The 24,261-nt window shown below is 35.8% G+C and overlaps 1 protein-coding gene across 1 annotated transcript in view; it reads right to left on the bottom strand.

The window, feature by feature from the left end:
* ldlrad4a (low density lipoprotein receptor class A domain containing 4a) overlaps nt 1-24,261 on the bottom strand; it is a 111,544-nt gene that overhangs the window by 44,732 nt on the left and 42,551 nt on the right. The window contains exon 3 of the mRNA XM_079829795.1: nt 13,786-13,923. Coding sequence (XP_079685921.1) covers nt 13,786-13,923 — 138 coding nt within the window. The remainder of the gene's footprint in view (nt 1-13,785; nt 13,924-24,261) is intronic.

Below are 24,261 nucleotides of genomic sequence, written 5' to 3'. Positions count from 1 at the left end.
TGTTTTTCTTTTGTATGGATGTTTCGGTAGGGTTGACCTGCCCTTTATTTTCGAAATTCCGTTCGTTTTTTTATTTTTATTAGTGTAGTTAGGGTAATTTGAGGATTTTGATTACCTCGAGGGAAGTTAGTTTGCATTTTATTTATTACTTGCTTCTGTTTGTTATTTTGGGCCTTGGGTCTTCCTGATGATCGTACATCCATTGTCTGTTACTTTGGAAATATGAATTCAATTTATTTATATTTATGTTAACTTTCTTTAATAAACATTTATCTTTCTCCTTGAATTTTGGATTTATTGGTTTAATTTTTTGGTCTGACGACTGGGCGGGAGTCATATTTTAATTGTATTTATTTATTACGGCCTAACCCTAGACGGGTCGTAATAATGAGCATCACATTAAGACACTTTGTCAAGTGTTATCAACCAGCAGGTTGTTAATTGGAGTTGATGCGAGTTAAAAACGAGTTAAATAAAATTTTAGTACAGTTTAACTTTATATTAAATGCAATTAGATTGAGTGTTTTTTCACCTACTTAAGCAGGACTTTAGTACATTTTTATAGAGTAGTAGCCAAAATTTATGTATGGAGTGATATTTGTTTTAATGACCGTAAAAGTTTGATTAAATCATCAAAATATGAGGAAAATATATATTTTTTGTATATTTTAAATATGAGGGAAGAACAAAACACTAAACTTGGTTAAAGGTGCAGGGTGTAGTATTCATGAGGATCCATTGACAGAAATCCTTCCAGTAAAGTCCCCATTTTGCGCCGCCATGTTTCTAAAGTAGCCCTAAACTGACAAACTGCTCTACACAGCGCTAGCTACTCTCTGCGGTCTCAGACGACAATATATTTGTCCTCTTTGGTTTCCTGCATGCCCTTTTAGGGGCTTTCTACACAACACCGTTTTCAACTAAAAACGTAAACCTTTGTATGCGTTTTGGTCATTCATTTACATGACAACGGCGTTTTGGGAGCCTGAAAATGCAAACTTACGAAAACGATGATGTCATGCACATGTGTATTACATGTTCAGTCTATAGTGTTTCATCACCATCTAATGGGATCCATGTGAACGGGGATTGTTTTGACAATAGTGTCGTCTGTATACGGAAAACTCAAAGAAAAAAAACGTCTCCGTTTTAAGCATGTTGTCGTGTAAACGTACCCATTGTCTAGCGTGTTCCGTTCCCTTTTCAGTTTCCTTGGTTACTCATGAGTTAATAATTAGATTCACCTGTTGCCATTTTAGTTCCCTTGTTAACTCTGTATAAGTACTATAAATCGCCCCCTATACCCTTGCATAGTGCCCATTTAAGGGGACAGCCATTTGTAGTGGTGTCCGAAACCATAGTGGACATTATCAAGTGCACTCATTCAATCCCACAATGCAGTGCAATAATGAGTGTACAACCGATATACAACCCAACGGCTAGAGAATACCCATAATGCACTGTGAGAGTAATGTTCTGAATGAATTCCCGCGGCTCTCCAGAAGATGGCGCCCACATGAATCATCCATCCATCCATTTTCCAAACCACTGGTCCAATGTGGGTACAGTGTAATATCATATATTATAAATTCCATTTTAATTGATTATTAAATTGTTTAATTAAGGTTTACACATAAACCGGGTATGCATCAATTTCCGCGTCCGGACGCGTCTCGCACACAGTCGTGTCCTCTCAGTTTCAAAGTATACTCAACCATGGATGGGAGCGGATGTGCAGTACAATTTTTGTATATACTCTACAAAAAATACTTACATGGAGTTCAAGATAAATCTTTTCATCTTACTGCTGGAGCTGCAAGTTTGCTGAGTTTAAAATAATTATTAAACATCAAGTACAAACTATGCAAAAGCAGCAGCCATTCCGGTGCACTTACTGTTTGAATTCGCTCACTCGTTCTCATTCACTCCATCAATTGAACAATATTAGTGGACTAATGTAGGGAATATTGAATGAGGTTATTGGGGGCAATTTCGAATACAGCCTGTTTTGTTCTGTTCCTTGTCGGTTATTGTCTTTAGTATGTGTGGAAAGTGTTTATGTTTCCCCTGAGATTCTCCTACGTATTACTGTTGTTGGAATAAAGACAATTTAGACTGAATTCTGGTGTTCTTCGTGTTGGCTTGCTACCATGCGTAACAACAACATAATCAGTTATTAATATTTCGCTGGTTCTCTCTTGTTTTTGCATGTGTTATTAATTTTTTTCTATGACAGCCTGGCCAAAAAATATGTCCACACAATTTGGCATGTTTCATTGCGTTATCCAAAAAAAGAAAAAAAAGATGACTCCAAGCACAACTACGCAATATGCTTACAAAAATCTTTAACAAATTATTAATAATATTTGAATAAATGGTGAAGATTTTCATAGGCCAGACATCACTTTTGGCCACTGCTGTAATTTCATAATTACTTTTGTAGTTACTATTGTCTTTGAAATATGACACAAATGTATTATCAAATGTACTGACAAGCATTTGTGGTAAACTAAAATGTACTTTAAATGTCGCTTCTATTGAAACTTTACAAATATGGAATTAAAAATATATTTAAATAAAGATGAATTTGCAAATTTGAAAAGTATATCAAATAACACAACACAGTTAAAATTATAATTATAAAATTATGTTATTTTAGTATTTTTCACATGCTTTGGCTACAAGCTGAACTATGTACTTGCTTTGCTGGGTGCTGGTCATGTATTCTCCGTTTCTCAACTGATAAAGTTGAAAGAAAACAATCACAAACTCCTGAAACACGAAGGGTAAATTTAGCTCAACAAGCTTGTGGATGCATACTTTGAAAGCCATTATAGCAGTTTATGGCAGGGTTGTGAGATATATATATATATATATATATATATATATATATATATATATATATATATATATATATATATATATATATATATATATATATATATATATATATATATATATATATATATATATATATATATATATATATATATATATATATATATATATATATATATATATATATATATATATATATATATATATATATATATATATATATATATATATATATATATATATATATATAAGATGAAGATATTATAGAAGATATTATAAACATTAACTTCCTGATTTTCTGTAAAGCTGCTTTGTAACAATGTGTATTGTAACGTGATCATTCTGTGTTCTACATAAGAAAGTTTGGAACGGCATGACGGTGAGTAAATAATGAGATATGTCACCCCGATTTTAAATTCTATCAAGACAAAATGTCAGGGATTATGTTTAACAATGTTGTTTAACAATCATTTTGTCCGTTTCCACCTTGTGGCTCTTCAGTGAACCTAAAACCCCTGGGACAATGAGAGTCACATCCTTCTCCTGTCTGTCTGATGAGCGAATGATAACCAACATTTATTTTCTGCCTGAAAACGCTTTCATTTTCTCCACTCTCAGAGTGTGTATGTGGGGGTGGGGTAGTGTGAAGACCCCTCTCGTACAGGGCCCCCCTGACACACCCAGACACCAAACGTCTAGACCATATTCATGATCCATCTGTCTGACTGAACGCTACACTACCGCCGTGGCCATTAGAATTGAAAAAAAAATAATTTAACAACCCCCAACCCCACCCCTGTCTGTTCATCTCTCGTTTTGCTTCCTCTGCGTCTCTCTCTCGCTTGCTGTCTCTTTCTCGATGCGAAAATCAGCAGTCCTCAACCTCTGAAAATTCAATCACGGCACACACAGGTGTCTCTAAAATAGCAGCCAGCCGCAGACGCTTTCATTAACATGCGGCCCAGACTGCTAAATATTTTAAGTGCAGCAGTTGGACTTGTTCCATCGGTAAAGAGTGGCCCTTGTTCAGCAGACAGCAAGGGAAAAAATAGAAAAAAAGCAGGTTAAATAAAGCACACAAAACCAAGCGATCCCAACATGGGGAGTACTCATGAAGAGATGGATGCTGGGGAAGGAGAAAGAGGGAGGAAATGGACACAGCCAATAAAAGCTGAGCTGTAAAAAAAAAAAAAAAAAGTTCTGTTGGTTATAGAAAACTCTGTAAAAACAAACGCCAGAGCCATTTTAAAATGTCCTCGTCCATCTGAAATTATTTTATGTACAAATATCATGCGTGTGAATTCACTGCTATGAATTTAGTCAAATATATTGATACAGTGCTCTCTCTAGTGTCTATAAAAGCTTTTCGTTGACTAACAAGGACATTTTCAGCTCTGAAACTTTCAGGATATTCTTATATCACCATGAACTTTTATATATCAAAGGCTCAAGGGAAAGTTGATTTCTCAATTCATCACCCCTTTAATGTGTTTTCCAGACGGAAACGAGGAAAAATACAATCGCGGAAGTTTTGAACATGCTGATTTGTCTGCAGTGAAGTTTTGCAGATGCTTGTGCATGTGTGTGTGTGTTAGTGATGCGGTTCGTGGTTATATCCACCGACTGGGTGGGCCAAGTAATAAAAAAATAACATTCCAATTAATTGCGGGTGGATGAGTGAAATCATTGTGTTTGTTTAATAAAGACATATTGAGAGCCCTGTGGGCGAATCATTCCGGTTGCCGTTTTACCACACGTTTTCAAAACAACTCCGCACGTGTACTGACGGGGGAGCCGAAGCTCATTATGATGGATAACAAAACTGTTATCCAATCAAAGCAGTGGGCGTTTACCTCCAATTCTTAAATGCGGCACGCCCATAAAAACAGAGCGTTCCAAGAGCTAGGCTCAAAATCAGGGTAAAAAATAGCCTATTACTTATTCATTATGATGTTTTTGAATGTAAAACCACAATAACGTCATAAGTTGAACTCATAATACAGTATAATAAAAATTAAAAGCCAGTTCATGACCCCTTTAAAATAAAATATATTTCCATTTACAAGTTATAAAATAGTGTTTTTATACCAAAGACCCTTTGTAGAGCCCCTGTCATGTATTCCTTTTAATTTTCCGAAAACAGTCACACACTTCTAAAACTCGAGAAATTAAGGTTAATGTTGGCTAAACAAGCATGCAGATACATACTTTAAAAATTCAAATGAAAATACTTACAGCTTTTATAGCCATCTACATGGCAGGTTTGTTATCAATTTATTTTAGGGTTCGCTATTAACTAGTTGCTTATTAGCATGCATATTACTAGGATATTGGATGTTTGTTAAAACTTATAAAGCACATATTAATGCCTTATTTTGCATGACCTTATTCTACATCCCTAAATCTCACCCAATTCCTAAACTTAAATGCTAAAAAAAGTTTAGAATAAATTAGTTTATTCAGGCAAAAGTCGTAGTTAATAGTGAATGTGTGTTCCCCATACTAAAGTGTCATTATTAACAAAAAACTAAATTAAAATAAAAAATGAAAAATGTTTTCGTTAACTGAAATAAAAATAAAATCATAATAACAAAAAACTCCAAAACTAAAATAAACCAAAAAAATCACGACTAATTCCTTTTCGGTATATTAAAAATGTGAAACATTTAGAACTAAAAGCTTCCTTAGAAATGTAACGCTGTTAAACGCACTTAAAATGACATTAGTCGGGTCAAAGTTGGCATGTAATGAAAGTAGCGACAAATTATTTCCTTCCTACTGTGACCTACAGTGAAATGGATTATCGAAAAATAAAAAAATTTATTACCTAGGGGGGACGCTAGTCGGGGACCAGGACATGACATTAACACCCGCCAAATGTGGGTGGATTTCAGCAGTGGTGTGTAACACAGTCACTCCTACTAACCACTTTGGCAGGTTGAATTTGATATATTATATATACATTTTTCAATCGTAGTCTTTTAAAAATGCATCTGGAACAATAAAATAAGTGTAAAGTAGTGTTGTCAAAAATATTGACTTTTTTCAATACATATCGATACTGAAATTTCAAAAACGCTTCCAATACTCATTTTCCACAGAACCTATACACAACACCAGCTGCGCTTTCTCACTCACTTATCTCTTCGACAGCGAGTTGACACACAAACCCATCTCCGCTCCCCTCCTCGTTTCATTTGCTCTGGATGATTATTTTTGGTGTTACAGGGCTTGAATGTCGGTGTGGAATTCTGAGTATTTCGCATAATTTCCCTCATTCCTACAGATTTTGTGCTCACCAAAGTGTGTGCACACAAAGCCACCTCTCAGAACAAAAGTGAGTTCTTTTTCACTGCTTATTGCGCTTAAACATTCAAATATACACACAAAATGTCAAAATGCCAGTCTTGACGAGTATTCACGTAAAAACATTTGAAGAAGAAAAAAACGCATATGGAACAGTATAATGGATCTGTGTCAGGTCTTAAAAATGACAGCAGCCTGAAATACCTTTTGACAATGAGATATTTTTAATATCCCAATGTAAGTTTCCCCCAAGGTATTGATGTCAAAATTGTTGCCAGTAAAAAATGTGGCTTCTAAATTTGGAAAACCACTAGCCACAATGGCTGGTGACCAAAAAAAGTTAATGTCAAGCCCTGTTGCGGATATTTTATATTTTTAAAAAAGAGATACAGAAAATCCCACTAGTATATGTATGAAATTTGCATTTGGAAGCCATTACATGGATTTAAAAAAAAAAATGGAAATCCTTTACATAAATTCAATTACAAAACAAAACAAAAAATAATAAATAAATAAAATAAAATACATTTTGCATTGGTATAAATTGTTTGCAACAAGAGAATTAAGATGCATTTACAAAACTTTAAAATATAAATACTAAAAACAAACTGACAAACAAACTAGAAAACACTGAAAGCAATATACTGAAAAAATAAAGAAAGGACAAATGAGTACAAATCCAAAAAACTAAATCAAGAAGGAGGTAGCCACTAACTGTACACCTACTACAACCAAACAAATATTTGGTATAGCAACAAATTAACAAAGTTTGCCATGTAGATATGACCCTTCCCCCAGCAGAAACTGACATTTCTGGGGGTGAACAGTGTTAAGGGGGTTTACACTGACGTTGATTTATCATGTCACGTCAAAGAGTATTTTAGTCCCAATAATGATTAAAGTAAGGAAAATGCAATAGAATAGTGGACAGCATTACTGAATAAAAAACAACTAAAATTCACTTATCCAGCTCTAAAATTAACTTTGAGCGCATTTGTTGAAGTTTTAAAGACCTTGTAAAGATGGGTGACATCACGCAAGAAAAAAAAAAGTGTTTATGTATGCGAGTAAAACCAAGAACTAAAGCACACACATTCGTCAACAAACAGCGTCCACGTGCAAACACAGATTCTTACACCTATGAGCACGCATTCATGCACAGGATGTAAAGGGAAGGTCATACAAACAACTATACAAACCGATTCGGTAAAAGCCCCTGTTAAACAAACACACAAACGCAGTCTGCTAGCAAAGGATAAAAGCAAATAAATAAATGAAATAAATCAACCTTTTACAAGTCAATATAAAGAGATGCATTCAACTTCCAAGAGGAAAGAGGAAAACATGACAGCTGCTCAGAACCAAAAACTAATCCAAAACGCAATAATACATTTGATTAAATCACTAATACTAACTATTTCTATTTAGCAAGGACGCATTCAATTGATCAAACGTGAGTGTAAAGATTTTTACATTGTTACCTATGATTTCCATTTCAAATAAATGCTGTTCTTTTGAACCTTTTATTCATCAAAGCATTCTGAAAATTCTGTAAAAAAAAATGAGGCAAGACAACTATTTTTAACATTGATAATAAGAAGTGTTTCTTGAGCAGAAAATCAGCATATTAGAATGATTTCTGAAGGATCATGTGACACTGAAGACTGGAGTAATAATGCTGAAAATTCAGCTTTGCAATCACAGGAATAAATTTGATTTTAAAATATATTAAAATAGAAAACACTTGTTTTAAATTGTAATAATATTTCACAATATTAAAATATTTGTATTGGAATTCTTTGATCAAATAAATACATTCTTAATGGCATAAGAGACTTTGGTAACACTTTATTTTATATTGACGTTACACGCTACTATGTACTTACTATAGTAAGTATAGTAAATTATTATTTATAATTACAAGTAACTAAACCAAACCATAACTGTAACTCTATAGTAAGTATATGTAGTTAATTCATATTGCTTAGTGCTTATTTAAGTACAAATGTAACTATGTCGCCTTAAAATAAAGTGTAAATCGAAATAATTTAGAGACCCCTAACTTTTGAACAGTATGTGCTTTTTACTATTCTCAAATTGCAATCATTTCCAGTTTTAATATCACATCAAGCGAATGACTAAATGTTGCAGTCTTTGTAGTACTTTCTGTAACAGTAACAATATTGCCCATAGGTAAAAATCATATATGCAATGCAAATCATGATGTTCAACCAGAATATTAACTTTAATTGAATTACAGAAACATGTTGAGTAGTGCTTTAAATGGCTGAATGTTGACATGTTCAGAGGTGGGAATGTGTGTGTTCCAGCACATTTTTACCTCTGACTTGTTAACACTTAGATTGTGGTTGGGTAATTTTGGTTATTTAGAATGTTCTGTTCCTTTCACGTTATATTGCAACCTTTGTCCTATATTTTAAAACAGTTTGCACACAATGTATAGCATACATTACATAGACTTCAATTTGAACATTGTTTGATCAAGAACACTTATCAAATTGTAGGATAATATTTAATGAAATCAGAATAAAGAAATTTACATGAATTAATTTGTTATCAAATAATTATTAGTTGCCATCCTAATGGATAGCTCCAACTCTCAGATCCGATTGAAAACCCCACTTTCTTTGTAAAACAGCTAACACACATCAATTGAAATTCTATTTTAATGCATCAGGTTAACATATCTGCAATATCATCTACAGTTATGCTAATGAACTGTATTCCTCAGCAGAAGAATTGTTCTCAGTATATATACACTATATACTACATGTTTCTAGCCTTATTGTGGTAAATCAAATGTACCACACAGCATCTACTGGCATATTGTTGTATACTAAATATCAATAATACGGGATGGATCAGCAAAGACAACAGCAGAGAACACACAGCAAAGAGATCTGGGCCACAGTACAAACCTAACTGCATTTTTCAATAGCATAACAGCAGTTTAGCTGTTTTCAAAATAGTGCAGCTTTTCCAGTAACAAGCTATTTGTTCCAACAAGTAGTGTTATATTGCTGTTTTTATGTCACATTAGATTGCACACCCAGCTTTGCAACCAATTGTGACAGTAATCAAACACTCTGGTAGTCTGGTAGCATTGATTCATGTTAGAGTAGCTTAGTTTGGACTATCATAATATACTGGTTTAAAGAAAGAAAAATTGACTCAACAAATCTTTTTTTGTATTGAAAGATATTGAAATACTGCTGTTTAGTACCATGTTGTCAATTCAGGTATATAAATTAGGGTACTTTTTATGTGTTTAGTGTATTAATACATCAGGCTCTCATCCATCCCTTTTTGTGCCACATAAATACTCCTCTTTTTAAATTAATCACAAAGTAATAATTATTTAAAGGGGTCAGGACATGGATTTTTATTTTTTATTATTTTAATATGTTCCTTGAGGTTAACTTATAATATTAATAAAAAGTTTTTTGCACAAAAAATATATGTGGGAAAATTATTAATTTCAACCTTCATTCTGACCCTCTGTCTGAAATAACCCACTTTTAAGAGGCGGCTCCTTTAAGGCTTGTCAGTAAACGGCCACTGTTAACCCTTAAACGCATACCTCGGGTCTTTAGTGACCCGGGACGTCATTCCCTCCCCTCCTCCTCGTTTGTCTTTTTAAGTTAGACATCAACCTTCTTAGTATTCCTCAATCAATTCATTATAAATAATCAAACAAGAAAAAAATATATAAAAAGAATGCCTGTTTTCCCATTCCTTTTTTTGTAAAAATGTAGGGTCGCTAACGACCCGAGGTGTGTAACAGTGTAAGTATATTTTTTCTGTACGACAATAATTGAATCTTTGATGATTGAATATGTGCAATTCACCTTTATTCCACAAGGTGGCAATGTCTGATACACAATGATGAAGTGACGTTTCACTCATAGTCACCACAGGCAGAAAACAAAAGAATAGGAAGTATCATCAGCTAAACTTAGCGATTTACTGCCGAGCAAGTCCTTAGCGATTTACTGCCGAGCAAGTCCCGAACAAAATAAAATATCAGTGTCACTGTCACTTGATGGTGGATCTGGTGAAGAAGCTGTCAGCGATCAAAATATTGATTTTGAAGATGTTGAAAATTATAGTTTTGAGAATACACTCACCAAAAGGATTATTAGGAACACCATACTAATACTGTGTTTGACCCCCTTTCGCCTTCAGAATTGCCTTAATTCTACGTGGCATTGATTCAACAAGGTGCTGAAAGCATTCTTTAGAAATGTTGGCCCATATTGATAGGATAGCATTTTGCAGTTGATGGAGATTTGTGGGATGCACATCCAGGGCACGAAGCTCCCGTTCCACCACATCCCAAAGATGCTCTATTGGGTTGAGATCTGGTGACTGTGGCGGCCATTTTAGTACAGTGAACTCATTGTCATGTTCAAGAAACCAATTTGAAATGATTCGAGCTTTGTGACATGGTGCATTATCCTGCTGGAAGTAGCCATCAGAGGATGGGTACATGGTGGTCATAAAGGGATGGACATGGTCAGAAACAATGCTCAGGTAGGCCGTGGCATTTAAACGATGCCCAATTGGCACTAAGGGGCCTAAAGTGTGCCAAGAAAACATCCCACACACCATTACACCACCACCAGCAGCCTGCACAGTGGTAACAAGGCATGATGGATCGATGTTCTCATTCTGTTTATGCCAAATTCTGACTCTACCATCGGAATGTCTCAACAGAAATCGAGACTCATCAGACCAGGCAACATTTTTCCAGTCTTCAACTGTCCAATTTTGGTGAGCTTGTGCAAATTGTAGCCTCTTTTTCCTATTTGTAGTGGAGATGAGTGGTACCCGGTGGGGTCTTCTGCTGTTGTAGCCCATCCGCCTCAAGGTTGTGCGTGTTGTGGCTTCACAAATGCTTTGCTGCATACCTCGGTTGTAACGAGTGGTTATTTCAGTCAAAGTTGCTCTTCTATCAGCTTGAATCAGTCGGCCCATTCTCCTCTGACCTCTCGCATCAACAAGGCATTTTCGCCCACAGGACTGCCGCATACTGGATGTTTTTCCCTTTTCACACCATTCTTTGTAAACCCTAGAAATGTTTGTGCGTGAAAATCTCAGTAACTGAGCAGATTGTGAAATACTCACTCCGGCCCGTCTGGCACCAACAACCATGCCACGCTCAAAATTGCTTAAATCACCTTTCCTTCCCATTCTGACATTCAGTTTGGGGTTCAGGAGATTGTCTTGACCAGGACCACGCCCCTAAATGGATTGAAGCAATTGCCATGTGATTGGTTGATTAGATAATTGCATTAATGAGAAATTGAACAGGTGTTCCTAATAATCCTTTAGGTGACTGTATGTTTGAGATCATGAATATGAGGCAGATTCTGAATGTACTGGGAAATGAGCTCTGACGAGGACAGTGATGCTGGTATAACATATCTACTCAAACTGAACCATTCCAAGCTCCAAAAGGTAACAAAATATGCTTTATTTTATTCTTCTGTAATTGTTACTCTAATTTCAGGAGAGTTTTATATTAACGCGACAGGTAAAGATCCATCCGTGTTAGATATAGATCCGGGTTGCTAAAGACCCGACATATAATATATATGATTGGTGAAACATTCAAGCATTTAAGGGTTAAGATTGGCTAACATCATTGCATCGGAAACAGTATCAACGCCCCCTCGTTATTGCAAGTAAATGTTTTGAAAACATCATCCATGCTCAGAACAAACATATAATCCTTCAATATAACGGAGTGTCTATTTACACTAAGTGCAAATAGCACGCTTTGTTGGCAAGGGCTATTTACACTAGCTCTGCCCAGCGATTCCTGGTTGGGCCACACAAGATTAAAAAAAATATGTGTGTTGTAATGTCTGCAGTGGCGTAGGGTTCATGTAAGGTTCATGTAACTAGGTTTTGATACGATCGACCCGAGTTCGAATCCACCTTTTGTCGAGCTCGCTCTTCTCCCTTTTCCCATCACATATCACATCGTAAAGGCATTTAATTTCCATAAAAATTACGAACATTTTCTAAAAGTGAAAATAAAGTGCCTAATGACTGTTTAATAATAATAATAAAAGTATTTATTCTCGGTAGGGTTAGGGCTAGGTGTAGGGAGGTATTTTATTGTCCCATTAAGGTGGCATCCATTTAATAATTAATAAATATAAACATTTACATTCTGTTATTATTGCATCCTGTTAATGTACAACAATACTGAGGTGCAAGTATGTATCTTCCAAAATAAAGTATAAATAGCATCTAATTAGTGATGCACCGAAAAGAAAATTCTGGGCCGAAACCGAAAATTTAGGATGCACTTGGCCGAAAACCGAAACTGAAGCCGAAAATGGTTTCTTTAAAAAACTTATACTATCAAACCAGTTGTCGAAAAGTTATTTGGCACCGCACCCCCTCTTAAGATTTTTGCAGAACAAATGTTACATATTGCAACTTTGGTGTCCTCATCTGAAACGTCCAAATACTTCCATACCGCTGACATGCTTAATCTTTGATAGGCAGACGCGTGATAACAGCTCGACCGTGAGTGAAACCTAAGCGCTTGCGCACGGATGGGAGGGGCGGGTGACATTCATTTTCGGTTTACGTTTTCGGCTGTTTGTTTTTTTCCGGCCCGAAACCGATAATACCATTCTCGGCCGAACATTTTCGGCGGCTGAAATTTCGGTGCACCCCTACATCTAATTACTATTTACACATAATGTAAACTACCACTTTTACATGGTGTAAATAGAATATAATCGCTATTTTCACTTAGTGTAAATAGCATCAATAGCTGCCTTAAAATAAACTATCCACGCGTTTCTGACGCTGGTATCTTTCTAAAAAGCTGTTTATACTGGATGTTCCAACAAAGTGAACGTTCTTTCACTCAAGTTGCTGCCTTAAACCTCCACATTTATTTTAGTTAAAAATGTAAGTCCTTTCCACTTAAATTACATTAAACTGACTTTAAAAAACGAGTTGAATCTTGTATAATGTTGAAAATTTCTTAACTTATTTTGATGAGATAAAACTATGTAAAAACATGTTGTCATAATTTATTGAGCATATCATTTATTAGTCTTCCATTTGTCCTCTCGACAGTCTGTTTTGGACTTGAGCGTGTGGAGTACGTCACAAATTGAACACACATCTGTATACTGCATGCAATGTAGACAGTGTCAGTGATTATAATGGGTTCTATTTCCTTTTGACGCGGCAGTCGCATGCAGTGTAAGCAAATGTCAGCAGTTAAGTGATTTAATGCCAGTGGGCGGGACCTATGGTGCAATGATGTATTTGGCGATGTCTTGCTCTGGAGGCACGCATATGCATTTGCCTGTGTGACATCACAGGTAAAAACAACAAGCTGGACACTTTAAGCTATGAAACTTGCAGGATGTTTTAATCAAAAGATCAAGGCAAATTTGATTTCTCATGTCATGACCCCTTTAATTTACAGACACTAACTTGCTTCAATGTAACAACTTTTGGTTAGTTTACAACTTTTTCTAAATTCTGAGTAGCTTTCAACAGTAGCTTCCCCGACACTGATGCAATATCACCTGCCAGAGATGCAGATGTGGTGTTGAGACAGAGGTAGGCGGATGGACTTACACTGGATGGTGTCTGGGGGTGGAGGTACAGCAGCAGGACAATGTTCCTCATCACTGTTGTCTCCACATTCATTCAGATGATTACAAATCAGCGAGAGAAGTTTCAGACATCTGCCATTGGTGCAGTGGAACTTGCACTCTGCAGTAAGACAAAGAGAGATATATGCCTTCAAGGGTGGACATTTAGGATAGTTATGACACAATGCGGCACTATTATACAACTGAAGGCATCACATACCAGACAGAGTGAATAATTAAGCATATGCAGGTTGATGCAATGCACCGCATGCAGGAAAATAACAATTACAATTTGGCTTTGGGTGGAGTGCTAAGATAAACAGATATTTCAAAACTTTATAGCGCATGTGAAACATTTCTACCCAGTTGCTCTTAGACTAGCCTAAACCTCAGACGGTACGCCCATAGACCAGTCACGGGGCTGTCTGATGGATACTGCACACAAAAATGGTATGAGCTGGCTAAAACGGTAAGCTCCAATCTGACTGGCTGGGATTCAGAGTGCACAGGTTTTTACGCATATCTAACTGCTAGGCCATGGATTCAAAAAGCAAAAACTCCTTTCATAATTTGTTGATTACAATTAATTGTGGAATATTCACAAATGTTTGTTTAATTTTATAAATTTAAATTATTTGAAAACTAGTGTCAGCACAATAGTAAAAAATAAACTACGCATTAAAATAAATTTTGTAAATAATGCAATGGATAAACCTGTACACTGTAAAAAAAAAAATGTTGGTTTAACTTAAAAAAGTAAGTAACTTGGGTGCCTTAAACTTTTGAGTTCATTGAAATAAAAAATTTGAGTAAATACAATGAAGGAAATTGGTTTAATAAATAGAAACTCAAAATATTATTGTATCTGAACCACATAAATAAATAAAAAGATTGTGATAAATCATGAAAATAGCACAATTTGGCATGTTTCACTGCATTATTACAAATAAAGCACAATTATGCAATATGCTTATAAAATCTTTTAATAATATTTGAATAAAGGGTGATGTCGATTCTCAAATGTTCATTGTATTAACTCAAAATTTCAATTTCAATGAACTCAAAATTAAGGCAAACAGGTAACTTACTTTTTAAATATTTTTTTTACAGTGTAGCAATGAAAATATAAAAAAAAATGTAACATTATAATTATGTTTAACATTAAAAACATTTTTAAAAATGTTTTACATATTTTATGTGAGGAACTGGCAGGTGTTATTTTAGTACTATTTATATACTAATATTGTATTTATTAAAATATTGAATTTGCTTTTATTTTTGTATTTTCTGTTTTCATTTTAATTCGTTTAAGTTTTGGACATTTTGATGCTTTTTTTGTAATATTTACACAATTATATTTGGTTTTATTTTATTTTGTTTTTAAAATTATTTCATTTCAGTTACTTGCCAAGGGCACTTAAAGTTCTTTATCTAATATTTAGATTTTATTTATTTCATATCAGCAATATTATTAATAGTTTAGTTAACAATATTTGTTACCATTATTAGCTGTACTTTTTTAGTCTTTTTAGAGCTTAAAAGTTTCAGCAATGTCTAATGTCATTATATGGAAAAGAGCAGCTTGAAAATTCAGCAATGAATATCAAGAAGAAGAAATCATATGAGTTTGGAACAATATGAGGTTTAAACTGTTCCTTTAAGAGTTAGATCAACACCACTGAAAATATGAAACGTAAGATAAAATAATGATAAAAATGTTCGATTGTAAAAGTCATCATAATTTCTCCCTCCAATTAACAAAAGAGCCTTTGTTCATCTTTTGTGCAGGTGCACTTAAAAGATCCTGAGGAAGAGAGCATACAAGGCAGTTGTTCGGCAGGCTGCTCTGAATAAAAGAGGTCAGGGATGTTGTGATAGAGTTTTACGCGTCTCTAATCTACCCAGACTCACAACGCGTGACCTGACGCCGCACACGATGACATAACATCTATCATAAAACATTCACTTCAGAGCCATTATAGCGGGAAGGATTTCTGCAAGCTTGTATCAGGCTGTTCTCCGGCCGCTGTCTCGTCTGTGGAGTTAATCGCAGATTTGATCACCAGCAGGGGAAATGAGACACCATGTTTAAGACGCCGGTCTCTACACAACGCCCAAACAAACTCAAACACACTCGAATGTCTGGTTGAGGACAAACAACTATCTATCTGTCCTGAGCAGACAGCCAGCCATGTTACTCAATTTCAGGATGATCTAGAAAATGCAGACCAAAATCTGAGCCATGCAGACATTGTTGCTAGTATCTCGTTGCATTGCAATATAGATTTTTACCATTTCTGAACAAAATGTGAGTGGTGCTTGTGTGTGCAAAACTCACTGCAATAATGCTACGGTGCTTAGGTTTGTGGCTGTCAAATATTTGAAAGAACTTTTTGAGGCACTTAGTAGAACGAACAGATCTGCATAAATCACAAAACTTCTTTATGTTCTCTATATATTTTAATAGTGTACAGATTTCTTCTTGGGCTTTTTTTTTGTACAAATGTTAACGAAGACAGACTCGCGATATTTTTTCTTCTCGCCAGTCCAATATCATGCTATTTCAGATTTACCCTCACCAAAAAGTAAAACAAAAAATAAACTTGTGGTTGGTTGCTTTACATTATGGTCAGACGCTCTAAGTCTAAGTGGGCTGTTCCTGGCCAAAATAAGATGCTATGATGCCACTCAGATGCTCATTTTCATTTAATTTCATTCACCTACCATGGTAAAAACCTCAAGTCAAATTTATTTCACAGTATTCATTGTTTAAAAGCAGCTTTACAAAAAAAAATTATTATCTTAATATCTTTAATACCTTGTAGTTGCATTTAGCAGATTAGAGCTGGGTGATAATATTGTTTAAGTTGTTTGACGATACTCAAGAAGTTGACATATGCGAAGTATCGCTTTACATGACTATAAATGGATACATTTGGACATACTTGTACACTATATTGCCAAAGTTTTAGGTTTCCCATTCTTAATCTGTAGGGTTTAACATGGAGATGGCCCACCCTTTGCAGCTATAACAGCTTCAACTCTCCTGGGAAGGCTTTCCACAAGGTTTAGGAGTGTGTTTATGGGAATTTTTGACCACACTTCTAGAAGCGCATTTGTGAGGTCGGGCACTGATGTTGGACGAGAAGGCCTGGCTCGCAGTCTCTGCTCTAATTCATCCCAAAGGTGTTCCATTGGGTTGCAGGCCAGTCAAGTTCCTCCACACCAAACTCGCTCATCCATGTCTTTACGGACCTACAGAGAACACGTCTCCTCTGCTCTAGAGTCCAGTGGCGGTGTGCTTTACACCACTGCATCCGACGCTTTGCATTGCACTTTGTGATGTAAGGCTTGGATGCAGCTGCTCGGCCATGGAAACCCATTCCATAAAGCTCTCTGTGCACTGTTCTTGAGCTAATCTGAAGGCCACAGAAGTTAGGAGGTCTGTAGCGATTGACTCAGCAGAAAGTTGGTGAATTCTGCGTACCGTGCGCCTCTAACGGTACCACCCTTGAATTCCCTGAGTTTTATATTGTATAATCACCTTGTACAAGTGTATGTGGAAAAAATGTATATTCAACTTAATATAAAGAGCTGTGCGATAATACAGTTTACATTTTTTGACGATATAACAAATCGAGCAGTTAAAGTTTGCTAGAGTAAATATACAGCTTAAAAGGTGCAACTCTCTACAGAAACATTTTTTGTTATGCTGGTTGAAAGTCTCTTCATATCCTGATAGAAATCACTATGTTAAGCGGTCTAAATGTATTTTTATAAATATATATCATCTGTGGAAGGCGTAGGTAATAAAATGATTGTTCAATCATTTAATTCGGTCCGAATAAAATGATAGCATATGTTCCTAGTAAGTCAACGTGTGTTTGCATACCACTTTGCAGACGGAGCGAGAATGGTAGGCAAACAGTTATGTTTGCTAGTGTAGTATTGTAGTACTGTTACTCACTGTACTGTAAAGTTTTCTCATCAGTGATGTAATCACTGGCGTGGCTTTGGACGGCGATTTATTTTTGGACGGCAATTGTATTCTTTCAATGCTACCAGGCTAAAGTTAGCATTTCCCTGATCACCTAATGCGTGTTTATCACACATATACACCTATTGGGCCTCATTCATGAAACACGAGCAGAACGAATTTGTGTGTAAATCGTTCGTAAAGCCGTTCTGACATTAATTTTCAGATTCACGAAAATGTTCGTATTTTCAAAATGTTAGTTGGTACGAAATAAATGTACACCTGCTCCCTACCACGTGTAAATGGTGCGCAAAACATTTGAACGGTCTGTGTTTTCTAATTTAGGCAAACTGATGACATTGCATTTTGATGTACCATAATAATATTTCACGAGTTTGCCCTGTCTTTTTTTCCAACTGTTCAACAGTCATTTTTTACCCAGCTGTCCAATGAATCACAGTGGAGGAGGGGCGGGACAAATACTACACCGACCAATCATCCTATACAACGACTGAACAACAATGGATATTGCGTTAATAATGAGCTAATATTGCTGGTTACTGCATTTTTATATTCAGTAATATTCATCAAAATGAGATACTAGTAAACACATTACTGCCATGGGTATTCTGTATCATAGCAACCAAAGTATCTCAGCTGGAAAAGTCCAGAAGATTCCACAGCGTTCCAGCACACGTAATTTGCATAGTTGTAACTCATGGGCGGGGATTACGCTAATTATGAATAAGCGTGCACGCGCGCCTTATTTACGAATGTTTGGAATTCATTAATATACACACATTTAACTACCGAATCCGTGGTATACCAAGTGTTTGTGAATCCGGAGGAGTGTTTTCGTAAAGGTCCGTTTTACACGCAAATTACTCCGAATTTGCTCGTATATTTACGAATGTTTCATGAACGAGGCCCATTGTGAGTATATACTGCGTGTATCCATGTAAGATTGGATATACTTAGTATTTTTACCAAGTTATTTTTAATGTGGAGTTATTTTTCAAGTTAAATGGAAGTCTAATCACTAAAACAAAATTATTAAAATTGAAGACGTACAAAAACAGTGAAGGACGAGAAACACACCAAAGTTTCATACGTCGAGTAGTTTGTCTACTTCACTAACCCTACATATGAGCAACAGTGATTCTTGCCTTGAGGTGCGGTCATATTACTGAAATTTTGGTGAAATTTTATGACAAAAAATGTATTATTATAAGTGTCAATAGTGATATATGAAGCACAGCTCCCACAGAAGTCAATTTCAAACCAAATTTCTGTTGGTCAGCTTGGCGAATTTGCATGACCAACTTAAACCTGATGTGTCACCTCTTTATAATCTCCAGATTGCAAAGATTCCAATTGAAATGAATTCTGTATGCAAAATTTCACAGATCAAGAGTAAATGTGACCACGCCTTTAGACTGTAATTCGGTAAATTGCCAGTGTGTCTGATGCAGCAGTGTTATTGTCCTGCAGTTGAGCAGGACACTTTCTCTCGCTCGCTTTCCCGTCTGATCAGCCAAACTGATGCTCTCTGACCGCTCTCTGTGTCATCGGCTGCCCGTCGCACAATCGCCTGCCATTCTCATGACTCATCCGACCCTGATAAGACCTCAAACCACCCTGCGTGTCTGGGTTCTCTTCCCTGGCCCGGCTGTTAATGTCACCTGCCCTCCTCTCCCCTAAAGCAGTCAGACAAGGCCATCTGTGTGTGGCGATGGAGATCATGGGATGGATGGGTGTGAGAGAAGCCTCAGTGTCTAAATTTACCCTGCACCTGGGATTTAGAGTCCGCCGGCAAGTTCAGGCCAACTGTGTCAGCTGTTCATGTCTGCGGTTTGTTGTCTTTTATGTCTTAATTTTCCACTCGACATCATGAAATAGCATTCATAACCCACTTTATTTCCACAATGTGACCGTGAAGTGAAACAGGATATGCAACAAGAAAAAAGAAGAAATCGTGGAACTTTATTGGATCATGAAAAATGGGCATTCCAGAAATAGGCTACTCCCATCTTGGAGCAAAGCCAATGCTCACTTTTGAGACTTTTTGACATGGAAACAAAGACTCAAGGTTCATCTTTGACAGTGTCACCAAGTATCAAAATGGTAATGATTCTTTTTCAAATTATTCACCATTGCAGTACACTTTATTACATTATTATTAACTGACATTAAATTACTTCGTAAACTATTGTCAAGACATCAGAAAGTCTGCGTTGCCTAACATTAGCATTAGGGCTGCACGATTAATCGAAATCGAACCGCAATCGCAATTTGGCTTATGTGCGATTATGAAAGCGTAAAGGCTGTGATTTTAATGAAATAAATATATGCCCAGCGGGTCAGTAAAGAGCGACTCTGTGATCAGTAGTAAACGCTGCACTGTCTGAAAGCACTGCAATTTGAGTTGCTTTTAACGTACATTTTTGCAAAAACAAAAAAGACGTTTAATAACATGTTTCTATCGTCAGTCGAGTGTTTGATATTTTCTTTTTGTGAGCTGATGTGGCTTCTTATCACAGAATGAGGCAGACAATGAATTGTTTTATAGTATTCTACACAGTGATGAAGTCTGTCGATTGCCACTGCATTATAATATACTTTATGAAAATACCATAGAAGGCTTGAAGATCTGTTTATTGTCTTCATGTTTAATCAAAGTGTTTCCATCTTCTTTTTATTCAGCTCAGCTACACAGTGCTAGCTTCACATTGGGGATTTCCTGAAAACTAACGTCATTATATTACTTCTCTCTGAGGCGTATGGTATGTGGCGTTCCTGCTCGAGGGCGCCCTCTGGCCTACAGTATGAATGAAACATGAGTGTGTTCAGTGCCCAGCAGTGCTCATTCAATCCTATTTTGGGTTAAAAAAAATAAATAATAATAAATGTATATGACAATCCATATGTTTTTCTCCAGTGTACAGGAGTTTTTTTTTACCCCACAGTGGATGCTTAAGAGGCTCATATTTCATATTAAAGACATAGACTCGAAAATAAGTTTTCTGTAAAATATAAATATTATTATTATTATTATTATTATTATTATTATTATTATTATTATTATTAATTATTAATTATTGTTATTATTTTATTGTTATATTTATTCTTAAATACTCTATTTTTTAATAATGAAAATGCTATTGTAATAGTAATATTTCTTTTTTTATACTATTATACATATTATATATTATAAGAAATAAAAATCATAATTATTTGTCATAAAAAATTAACATTTTGTGCTTATACATTATGTTATTATTTTTTTTACAAATGAAGTGTGTGTGTGTATATACATACATATGCATGTATGTATGTATGTATGTATGTATGCATATATATATATATATATATATATATACACACATACTTTTCATTTGTAAAAAAAAATATTTAAAAAAATGCATTTTAAAATCACAAAATCGCAAGTCAGAATAATCACAATTAGATATTTTCCTCAAATCGTGCAGCCCTAATTAGCATAACATTTAAAATCTAATCAGCTAACTGACAATTGGTTGACACATTAAAGAATACCCTAAATGGCCTGTTGAAAGTCAGATTGAAATGTAAATTCCTCCTTTCTACTTTCTAAATGAATCTTATTGATCATGAGTCGCATTGGAGTGACGTAAACTTCCCTCTTCAATTGATTGGCTTGAGGATGAGCTGTCAATCTAGAGCTAGTGGACCAATGGTGTTTGCTAAAACCCGCCCCTAATTTACATGAAACTTGAACTGCAACATTTGAAACCGCAAGCAGAGAGTGTGGAAACAAGAGCAAAGGAGAAAACAGCGCGGACATGCAAAAATTTTAAATAAGAGCAGAAAACATGATTTTGTGAGCGATTCGGAAAATTTGGAATTCATGATTCAGTTTTGAGCAATATAATTTTAAACTTGTTTAAATATTTGATTTACGCTTATTATTTTTATTTCCGTGACTGCGTTGTTTGTGATTCTGGTTAACTTTGCATTGATTTTTCAGTTTTGTGCGTTATATTTTTACATGTGCTTTTAAAATTTTGATTCATGCTTATTATTTTTTTATGCGTGACTGCAATAAATTTGGCGGGAAACTGATCCCATAAGGTTATTGGGCTACTTCTGTTTTGCGGACCTGGCAATCCTGGTCCCGCCCCCAAATCACGTCATTGGTTGAAACAAGTTTCTATGTAAAACTGAATAGGATCCTCAAACAAACAGAGCCTCTTTATTTACAAATCAACCTAAAAACGGCTTTACTGATAATTGCCTCTGCATGTTAAACTAGGATATGAGAAAGTCAAAAAGAATTACACACACACTACCATTAAAAATATGAAGAAAAAAATGCATATCAATTAGTTAGCCAGAATCAGATATTGTGTATTTTGATACTTTGTGGTCTAGTTTTGGATAAGATGTCTTGCTGCATTACACAAGTCCGCTGGATTTCTCCTCCAAGGCTGCGAAATGAGTTTTGTTCTTAATACCTTTAATCTTATTTGGACCTTGTCTCCCACACGTCACGCTATATCTTTTGTCACTTTCAACACTCCCCTCCCTGTCTTTCTCCCTCAGTCTGTGTCTGTCGCCGCCTCCAGGTCTTGGCTCCTTTATTAAGAAAAGAAAATAAGAGCGAGGAAGCCTGCGAAATTTTCTGCGCCAAATTCCCCAACACATTGAGGGGGAGCAGTGTGTGTCGTGGTGAGAAGAGAATGACCTCCGCCGGCTGAGCTTGGATAATTAAGTGTGCATGCATAGCAGAACCGAGTCAAAAAGTGCGAGACAGAGCAGCCGTCGCAATATGTTCTCACTTTATTAACATTTCTGAGTAAAATGTAAAACAGACAAGGGCTAGACGCTGTACTACATATAGCTGGTGTGATGGTCTTTTTTTAAAGTTGAAAACTATTAAGCTAATTTCATCCGACTCTGAAACGCCTTTAACCTTAGATTTAAAGTGCACGTATTAGATGGGAGAGTTTAAACAGGTCAGTCCACCGCCACGCCTCAAAACCTAAACACAAGCCTAGCTAACCAGAGTTTAACCGAGCAAGTAATTGTTTTTGCTCACCCCCATCCCGTTTGTTTAGAACCAACGTATTCCCCAGCATTTAGCCCACGGTAAACTCCCCCAACCTATCCAAATCTCCCTACGCAAACCTGTGCTGTGGGCTCACAGAATGAAGGGAATCGATTTGGAAGCTGTCCACACTCAAAACGCCTCTGCCATGAAACACCAACACAATTCCTTCTCCATGAAGAATACAGTGTGTGTGTATGTGTGTGTGTGTGTGTGTGTGTGTGTGTGTGTGTGTGTGTGAGAGCACAAGCATCAGTAGTTTCGGTCTCTGTTGCTAGGCAAAATCATGAGAAAATTAAATCAAAACATATTGACAAAAACAGTGGCAGCATACATTTCTTTGATTGGGATAAAATTAACTTAAACAGATATTAAATGAAAAGCGACTTGACTGAACAATGCCGGAGACATATATCTAACAAATTACATGATACTTGTATTGTGATAGTTAGTATTTGTATAATAACATTTACTAACCTTCGTGTTTGTCTCTCTCAAACCTTTCAAAGTAATAAAATATGGTCATTTCTGTATTAAAGTTACTCTGACATTTACTTGCCCTCATATCCTTCAAACCTAAAATGTATTTTATGCATGGAACACAATAGAAGATATTTTGAAGAATTTTCAAGCTGCTCTTTTCCATGCAACAAAAATTAAATAATTAAATATAGTACATTTTTTCACAGTTAATTCAAATATGGCTGAAAGCTGAAACTTTTCTATGTGACGTGTGTTTACATGCCATGTTGAATTGAATGTAATGAATACAGCACACAAGTAATGTGGACTACTTTTACAGTGCTTGTTCAAGTGCAGGTCTGACATTTTGCAGAAATTCTTTCTGAGCTCCACAGAAGTCATACGGGTTTAGAACGACATGAAGGTGAAAAAATGATGACAGCGTGTCAATATGTTTACGTATATATTCTGACTAAACCCATCTGTGTCTTTATACTTTTTAAAAATATTTTATTCTTGTTACATTTATATTCATGTACTGGAAGCTGTGATACCAAGGTAAATTCCTTGTATGTGCAAGCATACTTGGCAATAAAGTACTTTCTGATTTGAGTGCAAGCTTTGTTTTCAAACCAGATTTCTAATGTTTATTTGGTTCAAATAGTTTAAACGTTTCATTCTGTTGTGACTTCTTTGACTGACAGGTTGCTTAAGACCGTGTGCTGGCGCTCTTTCTCCTCAGCTGGAGAGCCCATCACATGCTTTTGAACAGAATGTTCTGGTTTTTCATTGCTCTCCATGATGAATAAAGAGCAGAACATTGTGACCCCGGCTCAGCTTGGGGGCCATCCAGTTGTTAAAACAATATCCTCTACCTCAGGTCTCTCAGGAATTTTTGGATGTATGGTTCCAAATTCCACTCCAAGTTCAAATTC

The sequence above is a fragment of the Gobio gobio genome, assembly GCF_949357685.1.
Source record: "Gobio gobio genome assembly, chromosome: 11".
Lineage (NCBI taxonomy): Eukaryota > Metazoa > Chordata > Actinopteri > Cypriniformes > Gobionidae > Gobio > Gobio gobio.
Note: the sequence above shows the minus strand (reverse complement) of the source record. Positions and strands in the feature narration are given on the sequence as shown.